A 10,673-nucleotide genomic window follows, 5' to 3' on the forward strand; every position below is an offset into this window, starting at 1 on the left:
ATACCCTATTTCTGATTTATATCAAAATTTATTGTCCATTGCCTTATTTCTTTTAAGTTTTCTTCATTCTAAATTATTGATATCTAGTATTCAAGTTAAAACATAGACTGTAGGTTAAAATGTTCACAAACACAGTTTATCTTCAGTCAAGAAAACAACTTGTAAGTGTTGCGTTTTAAGTCAATCTGCTTAAAATAAGATTCAATGCAGAGAAAGGAAGAGGGGACAACATGCTGTTTATTACTCTGGTCCCCAAACTTTTATAATAATGTTTTCTTATTGGTTCGCCTAAGAACTTTGGGACTTAAGTGAAGTTTGATTGGTTGGTTCATTAAGTTGAGTGTTGAAACGTTTTCACTACTAATTTTGATCTACAGAGAGGGTAATTTAGTGTTTGATAATAAGGCCATTGTCTTAACCCTTGAGATCCCTGGATTCAATAGCTGCTGTTATTAAATTCATAACAAAACATTTCTATTCTGTGAAGATAATGTTATTAATTCAACATAGTAATAGTTATCAGTTGTTTATTTTCATTTTAGTTGATATAGTTATTTTCATTTAAAGATAGTTTTATATCGCATAGTAAAATAGACAGTCTTCTTTGGATAGAAAAATGAAAAGTTAAAATATGAATTACTGGTTTGTTGGTCCGCGGGCCAATAAAACCATTCGGGACCAACTGAAAATAGTTAATCTATAATTTTGAAGCAAAGTTACACTACAACTCAGCCTGCCTGTCAGTATGGCTATATGGGGTCTCATTTGCTAATTAAGACAATTTGCTAATAATCTGGATATTTGTGTGGTGTAATGTTGGGGCGTAAAATTTGTTTTGTTTTGTAACTAAAGGGAAGTGGTTAAGAAGGGGAAAAAGAAGAAAATGGGTTGTTGTTGGGAAATTTTCACTTAAAATTGTTTGTCAGAACCATAGTCTCAAGAGTATAGTCTTTACATTGGTATGTCCGTTATTATGTCGGTAATGCTTTGAGGGTCCCTTCTTTACAAGAAAAAACGTTACTTTCTTTTCGTATAAAAAATGTAAGTTGAATGTTTTGTCAAGTTTCTTATAAGCATATTCTTATAACCCTTTTTTCTATATTTGTACAATCGAAATTTTTTTGGAAGAAATTTCGACTTTTATATGAAATTGGATTCTGAAATTTCTTAAGAAGATTCCTTTGATTAATGTGCACCAACTGATATGTTCTTTGTCAGTCCGTTTGAATTTTCTTAATCTTTGTTAAATGTTTTTTTAAATTGTTTACATGAGATAAAGCTTAGTTACAGTCAACAAGCCTAAATTAGAAACTTATAAATATTACAGATTCCAATTTTCCACGAATATCAAAATAAAGATCTTACAATTAATATTAGTTTTGTTAGCCTGGGTCTTCGGGCCTAACAAAACTGGTTTTAAATCTTAAAATCTTTCATTTAATATCCGCGATAAGCTGTCTATAATACGATGCAATAAATACCTATTTCAGAAATAAAAATGGGAAAGCTAAATTTCCTGGCTATTAGTTCAGTGGGAAAGTTAAAATGAAAAAGGACTGATATCACTTTTAAAAGAGCATCCATTTTACAACTTACTTTGTCTGTCGGTCCTCAGTCATGCAAAGTTTTATATTAAAGTTTATATTTTTTCCTATCTATTATTCTTTCTATTCTCCCTTTTTATGACCACCGAACATTTGCTGGATAACTAAGTTTTTAGTTGTCAATCAATCCATGGTTTTAACTTGATTTACAGGAATCCTGGCTCTCAGTTTTCTGCCACATTACTTTCTACACCCTGTAAGTTTGGACTAAAACATTATAAATTAACTTTATTTTTAAGGTTTTACTTTTCAGGGAGGGAAGGGACACTAGACTGTAAATTACACTGGACCTGTGCCCAAAACCACATTATCTTATTCGTTGGTTTTTAAACTTTGGCTACTTTTATTAATTTTGATTGCTTAGTTCCAAACTTTTAAACCAAAGATTTTAAACTACAGAAGAAGTAATTTTATTTTTAGCCGCGCGGCTTTCTCAGCCACCCAATAAGCATCAGCCACTCGAAGCTTCAGCAATCCGAAGCATTAGCCACAAAATTCTAATTCAGCCACAATAAGCCTCAGCCGCAATCATCCGCGCAAAGTTTTAACTAACTTAAAAAAATTTGAATGATCTAATTAATACATTATAAGTTTAATAACATTATTTAGGTTGGACATAGTAACACTGATTGTGGAAAATTCACAAAACCCTCTGTAGATGAAAATGGAAATCCTTTTGAGGTATATAAGATTAAACTCTTTTTGAAGCATTTTTGAAAGGAGTATAAAAAATATATTCCTGAAGAATCATTTTTAAAAATAAAAATAATAATCCACAAAAGAAAAGAAACATAAACATTTAGCCAAATGGACCCCATGAATAAAAGAAATTAAAATTTAAAATCCTCATAAAAAATGTGGGTTATTATTCTTATTTTTAACCCTGCAGTATGATTCTACAGGTGTCAAAATATATTTTGATACCCCTTTCAAAAATCATCAAAAAGCATCTTTTATGTATTTTACTTTGACTGTCGTCATCATACAAAATAAAACAAGGTTTCGTGTTTATTTTCTCTGATAAATCTATTTTTGATTTTTAAAAATACACTTTAAATCTACTTGTACACATTCCCATCCATGATTTTTTGTGCTTCGCTACTTATGGATGTTGTCATCCTTGTTTTTAATATATTCTATGTTTTTTTTTAGGATTTTGCAACTTTCTATCCTTACTACATTTGTGAACATCTACAACCAAAGTAAGTTAAAAAGGTCGTCTTATTTAGTCAACCATAAAAATATTGTGTATCTTTCCTATCTATAATACAAAGTAAACCGGTGTCTTTCTGTCAAAAGCTTAAGATCTCAGTAACCACTGAACTGATTGGGCTCTACTCTTCAGATAATATACCTTCTGATCCTGAGATGGTTTTAAGCTATTTTCTAGGGAGATGGAACCCCCCCCCCCCCAAAAAAAAAGAATTTTTTATTTCTTTTTAAAACTAAAATTTAAAAAAGGGGGTGGTCCTTTAACACTCCTCCAACCCCCCCCCCAAAAAAAAAAATCTAAATACAAAAAATTGGGTTGTCAGATTTTTCTAATTATTTTTAGGACAAAACTGTTCCATTTTGTTGGAACTGGGAATTTGATACTGCTGATTTTGTACACTTTGTACAGTAAACATAATCTTCTTTACAGTCTTCTCATTGGTGCTATACAGGTATTTGTGAATTTTGTACACTTTGTACAGTAAACATAATCTTCTTTACAGTCTTCTCATTGGTGCTATACAGGTATTAGTGAATTATGTAAACTTTGTACAGTAAACATAATCTTCTTTACAGTCTTCTCATTGGTGCTATACAGGTATTAGTGAATTATGTAAACTTTGTACAGTTGACGTAATCTTCTTTACAGTCTTCTCATTGGTGCTATACAGGTATTTGTGAATTATATAAACTTTGTACAGTGGACGTAATCTTCTTTACAGTCTTCTCATTGGTGCTATACAGGTATTTGTGAATTATGTAAACTTTGTACAGTGGACGTAATCTTCTTTACAGTCTTCTCATTGGTGCTATACAGGTATTTGTGAATTATGTAAACTTTGTACAGTAGACATAATCTTCTTCTTTACGCATTGAAATGAAAAAATTACGCCTTTACGTACTCAAATCTGTAAAATGTTTGAACCAATGACAGGTCTGGAATGTACGTTCACTATTCTCCTTATTGGCCGATTTAGACAATATGTTTCTATTATTAATTTGAATAATATTTTCTGACAGGCATACACATTTGCTTGGGTTTCTCATTTCACCATTGAAAAGAACAAACCAGCCACTTTCAACTATCCCTTCCTCAGCTTTCTTGGTAAGTTCTAAATTTTATTATGTAAAAAAAAAGCTTGGCAATTTCACTCAAAGTGGCTGTTGAGCACTGGTAACCCTCCACCATCCCTTACCTTTTTTTGAAATAAATCAAAAAAAAGGGGAGATCCTAGAGTAGACATACTTATTACAAGATTAATAGATTTTGATATAAATCTCTATGCAAGAGTCAAAATGAAAAGGTAGATTCCATTAATAGTAATATTTGATATTCATAAATACCTTTTTTTAAAAAGGTATTAATTAAATGAATGTTTAGCTTTTTATATTTACTAAACACAAGATATCTAAATATTTTCTCTCCCCCTTAATACAGAAAATTATTTAAAAAGAGAAATCTTGCTTAGTTTAGGTTTTATTTTGTATAAATTTTTCAGGTGATTTCAAGATGTTTAGTGAATGCCTTCAAGGCGAATATGTTCTTTGGGAATAGTATATTAAAATAAAAATTTAATTACTCTTTTAATTTTTCATTGAATATTTATCTGTTTTATATTATCAATAAACTTTCTTGATATAACATTTTTAAAAGAAAAGTTTTTCTATAATTAGGGTCGGTCCGTCCGTCCGTCCGTAACGGATAGCTTTTTTCGTTAATTTAGGCATGTTAGAATTGTCCTATCGATTTCAAACTTTGCATGGTGATTCCTTTAGTAGTTAGGTACGATTTAGAAAGCGTAGCAACTCTATAATCATTACCAGAATGTCCGTACGTCATTTTAAACCTGTCGATTTTTTTACTTTTTTAACAACAAATTTTCATTTGATCTAATCATCCGATTGATCTGATTTTTGGTATATTAATTCCTGGGACAACAATCCAGCAGTTTTTCAACAAATTTACTTACAATTTTGCTTCGACATTTATATTCTGATTATTTAGTTCTGACACTTTACAAGTGTCAGTGTCCGTTTGTCGTTTGTTTAAAACCTAAAAAAAAAATTGACCCAATTTATGCTCCAGCAATGGCAATATAAACACAATATTGAAATTAGAATCTACTCATCTTTCCAGAGCATTACAGCTCCAAATCTAACAATTGTGAAGAAATTTTGCACTACCAGGAGAGTGCATATTTTATTGCAAATTCAGACAGGTTTGTCTTTTTTAAAAAGATCAAACCGCCTATAGCTTTTGAATTCTTCTAGATAGACCAAATAATGTTTAGTTTTAAAGTTTTTGATGGGGCATGTACAGACCTTTCTATAGACACCTTAAATAGGTTACCTATACAATCCTAGGATATTTGGAATCAAATTGAAACATCTGTCAAACATCAAGAACTAAAAATAGACAGAGACACCCTATCAAAAACTCTAAACATTATGGGGTGTATCTACACAGTGGGATCTTTTGACAAATATCAGGACATTAAGAGTAGACAAAAGTAAACTTCAATAAATAGGCTTGTATTTGAAGAAATGATGTAATTTCTTTTGCTTTAACTCGGAAATAGCTTAAATTTTGCTCCTGTTAACTTTTTTTTTTAAATCTATAAACCTTCATAATTTTAGTTAGGATAGGAATATTTTAACAAAATCTTAAAATATCATTATTTTAAAGTAATAGAATTAATTTTTAATAACTTACATTCATTTAAAACAAAGAAAAAAAGGTTTTTTGTTATGTAAAATTTTTCAAAAAAAAAAGTAAAATCTTACAAGTGAAAAAAGGGTGTCAGAAAATCTTACAGAAATTTTGTAAAATTTTACAAAATTTGCTAATTATACAAGCTCTTACAAAATCCTTGTATGATTCGGGTTTTTTCCTTGAAAAAAATATTGCCTGGGAAGTAGTCATCCTTGTTTCTTGCTACTTTATAAATCTTAATACATTACCATTTAATTAAATACTATTGATTTTGAGTGTTATTGGCATATATATACAGCCTTGTTCCTTTGTAAACAAACAAAGGTATGAAATTAATTTTGAATTAGTTTTATATATTCATGTTTTTTCCCAATTAGAATTATTGGGGAATGATTAATTAGTTTGATGAATTACTAAAATGAATATTGAACTAATTAACTCTATACTACTCTACAACTAAGGTATGTATGGCTTTAAAACTGCTCGCATTGGACAGATTAGCCATGTCATTAAAGAAAAAGTGTTAAAATAGTGTTTTTATTCAACGTTAAAATGTACATATGATAATTTTGTTTTTTTTTCATTCCATGATATTCTGCCGTCCTTAAAAGAATATTAAATTTTTATATAAAAAATCACAGTATTTTTTTCTTTAAATTATGTCTATGTGATACTCTTTATGAGATTTCATTTAATTGGTATTTACTTTAAACAATTAATATTTTCAACCAGCTTATACCAATAATGAAATTAATTCAAAAAAAAAAAATCACGAAAAATATATGTAGTCTTCAGCTGTCGTTGAGGGGCATTAAGTAGTAAAATTGACGACCTCTTCATTTGCCCCCCCCCCCCCCCCCCTCAAATATCATTTAAGAGTTATTTCACTTGTTGGTTATACCTCATACCTGTTTTTTAACCTACGTTGTTTATGCACAACAAAGTTATGGCATCATTGTTCTTAGCAAAATTATCTGAGGTGGGACAGGGAATCTGAAACAGTATTTACATCAAATTGTAACATCCCACTAAATCTATTCAGATATAAAAATTGAACATGATATTAGTTGCCAGAATTTAAAAAAAGAATAGTTAAAGTAAAACTAACATCAATTAATGGGCTTTATTTTGGCTTTAGACTGAATAAATAAATATTCCATTGTGTAGAACAAAACAACAATTAGAAAATATATGATAAAAGTTACTTGACTATCACCAATGTATTCATGGCATGTACATATATCTTTACTACGTTCAAAGTAAATCCAGATAGCAGCTGTTCCACAGTCTTGACAACACCTGTCTCTACTGCATAAAAAATATTGCATATTTAATTGATCAAATATACAATATCACTTTAAAATTTTTAGATCTTGCATAAAATTATAGCAAAATCAATTATAATATCCAAGTTATGTTGTTTGTTTTTAGAAGAAAAATAATATACATACGCCTTAGATAGACTTCCATAACCTATTTCAATAAACCTAAAAATTATTTTCATATATTATATTTTACAATCTATATATAAGTATAATCTCTATTTAATGATATATTTGTTATGCATTCATAAAATAATAACAATATACAAATTTATTAATTTAGATATTTACTTTTTAAATTGTGTTCCAGGTATAAATATTGTATCTTTCATTTCCTTTTCTGCATCTACAAAATTTACTAGAATTATATTTTATATGATCTTATAAAGTGTAAGGATTTATTATTGGCGGTGAAAATGTTACATTCACTAATGTACTTCATGTTTGTTGGAATCTTAAAGTAATCTTAATATCATAATATTAATTTGTTGTACTTGAGAGAGTTCAGAGATTTGAACCTATCACGAGCAGATATGCTACATGTTGAGCCACGATCATGGGTTGTGGGACTCATTTACTGAATGTGATTAAACACACTGCCATTTATGAATAATAATTTCAATTACCTGGTCCAAAATAAGGACAAGAAGGACCAGGTCCTGATCCAGAATCAGAGCCAGAGCCTGATCCAGAACCAGAGCCAGAGCCTGATCCAGAACCAGAGCCAGAGCCTGATCCACTAGGTTCACCTTTTCCTGAACCAGAACCGGAGCCATATCCACTTGGTTCAGATCCAGATCCTGAGCCAGAAGGTCCAGATCCTGAGCCTTTGCCTGATATAAATTTTATCAGAAATATTAAAATATTAGATTTGACATAGAAAAGCAATATCTTATATTTAATACATCATGGTTAGTTATACAGATTATTTCTGTTTATGATGAACATCAGAATGACAGTTAATAGTTTGCAATCAATAAATTTTAACCTGAACCATATTCTGTGGGCATTGCATCAGCATAAACTGAAAATAATTTAAACACATAAATCACTACAAACTATTATCTCGTATTCATTCGAAACTGATTGATATCCGGTGGATTAAAACCAGTTTCTCCCGTACAAAAAAATATGTTTAGCATCCTATTATATCCAGTTTTGATTTTCTACAAATATAAAAATGTACAATCATAAGATTAAAACCAGTTTTTTAGCCAGTGCCTTTGGCATCTCAGGGCTAAAAAACTGGTTTTAATCTTATAAAAGTATATTTTATATCCGCAGAATGCTGTTTGTTAATACGATGTAAGAAATAACTATTTCTATATAGTCTTAACCATGATTACCTGTTCTACATTCATCTCCTACAAACTCACAAGAGTTAATATTTGTGTAAGCAAACATTACTGAAGGTACCATTCTAAAATGTATTTTCCTATATTGCTTCAAAACCAATCAATGTCCGGTGGATTAGCACCGTTTCCCTTCTACCCAAATTTTTTGTCTAGCATTGTAATATATCCAGTTTTATACGAATATAAAAATGTGCAATCATAAGATTGAAACCAGTTTTTTAGCCAATTCCATCAGTATTTTAATCTTATAATTGTACATTTTATATCTGCAGAAAGCTGTTTATAATATGATGCAAGAAATAACTATTTTAACACTTATCTACAGGTAATGGGTACGTGTATTTTTTAAAGTTAAATTTGTTGCCTATATTTACAGACAAAAAATTTTATACAAAAAATTTGTTATTTTTCTGAAAAAGTTTAAGACTACAATTAAATGTGTGATGTATTCAAAGTAGATTTACTTGTAAAGTACTGTTCCAGCTTCTGAGAATGTAGTACCATTTGTATCAAGACCACTCATAGTACAACATTTACCATCCTTATACATTTAAGAAATTGAAATAATCATTATCTTGTATATCCAAAAAAAAGTATTATAAAGCCAAAAAAAACCTTCAATAAGAATCCCACACAATTTTCCTCTTTTCTGCTACATATTTCCATACAAGCATCTTTTAATGCTCTAAAAGTATGATTATAATAAATACAGTTTTTGACAAATTAGATGTTAGTCTACATTGCTTACAATAAGATTTGTAATGATAATATTGTATATTCTAAGAAATCATAGAATAAACTTACCCTTTATATGAACTAGTGCTGTGACAGTAAGCTGTGCCATCTAAAGCTGTATCCAAAAATCTGTCATACCTAAAGGCAATGAAAAGTTTCAATTACAAACACAAAACAAACCAAGTTTATACTTATATTATATCAAACCATTATTACTATTATCTATAATATATAATTGAATTACCTTCTTGCCACATTAGCCATATTAGGAAAATTGTTTACTTCATGAGTTGCATTTGTTTTAGAAAACAAAATTACTGCCAATAGAAAATACTTCTTTTGCATCATTTCAAAAACTAAAAATTAAATATATTTTAAAAAAATAATATCTTTTTAAATTCCATCAAAATTTTCAATTAGGAAATAGGGGTATTACCAGGGAGTAAGGAAGGGGACAATGGGCAATTAATTCAAATTAAGAGTATTTGCTGAAAGACCTTGAAATCCAGATTAATTCAGAAAATATGGAGAAAATTGTAAAGGGAGAGTTAATGCAATACAGAAAACTATAAAATAAGAAGAAAGTTCCAAGAAAAAAGCATTCATTTGAAAATTATATTACCAGCACATCAGACTGACGTAACCATTCTGTAATTAATAACTAGAAAAATCACCCTGGAACCCATTCAACCCATAGCCCCATAACCCAAAATTTAATTGGATTCTTAGATTATTTTTTAAACAAATATCACAATAAAGTTTTTATCTATGAAATGATATTTTCTGGAGAGAAGAAAAATTGTTAAAACCAGCCACATCATAATAAATTAAGTTTATTGATACTTGTCTGCAATATTCAAAACTAACAAACGAGTTAGCAGCATTTTGTGCGCTAGTACCCAAAGTCAGTCAAAAACTGCTAAATTCTTGCACATTCCCTTTAAGCCAGCACCCAAAGTCAAAGACTCCTAAAAATTTAATATTCGGTCAATTGTCCCCTCCATTACTCCCTGGGTATTACAAAACACTACTCCAAAAACTTTCCAAGTTATATTTTTTTTATGTCTCTGGTACCTAATAAATTGAAAGTATATATACTTTCTTCTTACCTCTCATGGTTAATGTTAAAACTTTGACTAAATACTCTTTCTTAAACATGCATGTATATTTGTTTACAAATAGATTAATTATCATAAATAATAGATTCAATCATACAGTGTCAGTACACACCTAAATTTGGAGTGGATACAAAACAACGAAAATACAAAAAGGCGATTGTTTCAAAATGGCGAAATTACAAAAAGGTGAATGTTACAAAACGGCGAAATTAAAAAACAGCGGCTGTTACTAAAATATAACTATGTGGGTATTTCTTTAATTTATCATTCAAACAAAGAGAAAACAAATTATACATTTAATCTATGAACAATTTATTTTTTAATGGGTCCCATTTATAGTATATTATTTTTCGCCGTTTTTTCGCTCTTTTGTAACATTCACTGTTTTGTAATTTTGCCGTTTTGTAACATTTGTTCGCCATTTTGTAACATTCGCCTTTTTGTAATTTCGCCGTTTTGTAACATACGCCGTTATGTTTTTCGCCGTTTTTTATCCACTCCGTTTTCTATGCTCTTTATATCTTTTCATATAAAATAAAAAAAAAGAAATACTTTAACTTAAAAATCAAAATTGTGTTTATTAGAAAGGGTGGCAGGGGATTTGTATGAAATTT

The 10,673-nt window shown here is 29.5% G+C and overlaps 1 protein-coding gene and 1 long non-coding RNA gene across 2 annotated transcripts; one reads left to right on the top strand and one right to left on the bottom strand.

Annotated features, from left to right (window-relative positions):
- Window positions 1-1,483: 1,483 nt before the first annotated feature.
- LOC145328426 (uncharacterized) lies at window positions 1,484-4,458 on the top strand. Its single transcript, XM_080172115.1, has 7 exons — window positions 1,484-1,534; window positions 1,756-1,800; window positions 2,214-2,285; window positions 2,757-2,806; window positions 3,160-3,268; window positions 3,837-3,921; window positions 4,316-4,458. Exons 1-7 carry the CDS (start codon window positions 1,499-1,501, stop codon window positions 4,369-4,371), a joined length of 453 nt encoding a protein of 150 aa, XP_080028241.1. The 5' UTR covers window positions 1,484-1,498; the 3' UTR covers window positions 4,372-4,458.
- Window positions 4,459-6,423: 1,965 nt separating this feature from the next.
- Window positions 6,424-7,193, bottom strand: LOC145327939 (uncharacterized). The gene is made up of 4 exons (XR_013882278.1): window positions 7,143-7,193; window positions 6,981-7,016; window positions 6,735-6,837; window positions 6,424-6,522 (listed from the first exon to the last, which is right to left on the bottom strand). It is a non-coding gene; the product is annotated as an uncharacterized LOC145327939 (long non-coding RNA).
- Between the last annotated feature and the right edge of the window lie 3,480 nt (window positions 7,194-10,673).

Source organism: Acartia tonsa, chromosome 9 (assembly GCF_053477335.1).
Source record: "Acartia tonsa isolate MP-2025a chromosome 9, ASM5347733v1, whole genome shotgun sequence".
NCBI classification, from domain to species: domain Eukaryota; kingdom Metazoa; phylum Arthropoda; class Copepoda; order Calanoida; family Acartiidae; genus Acartia; species Acartia tonsa.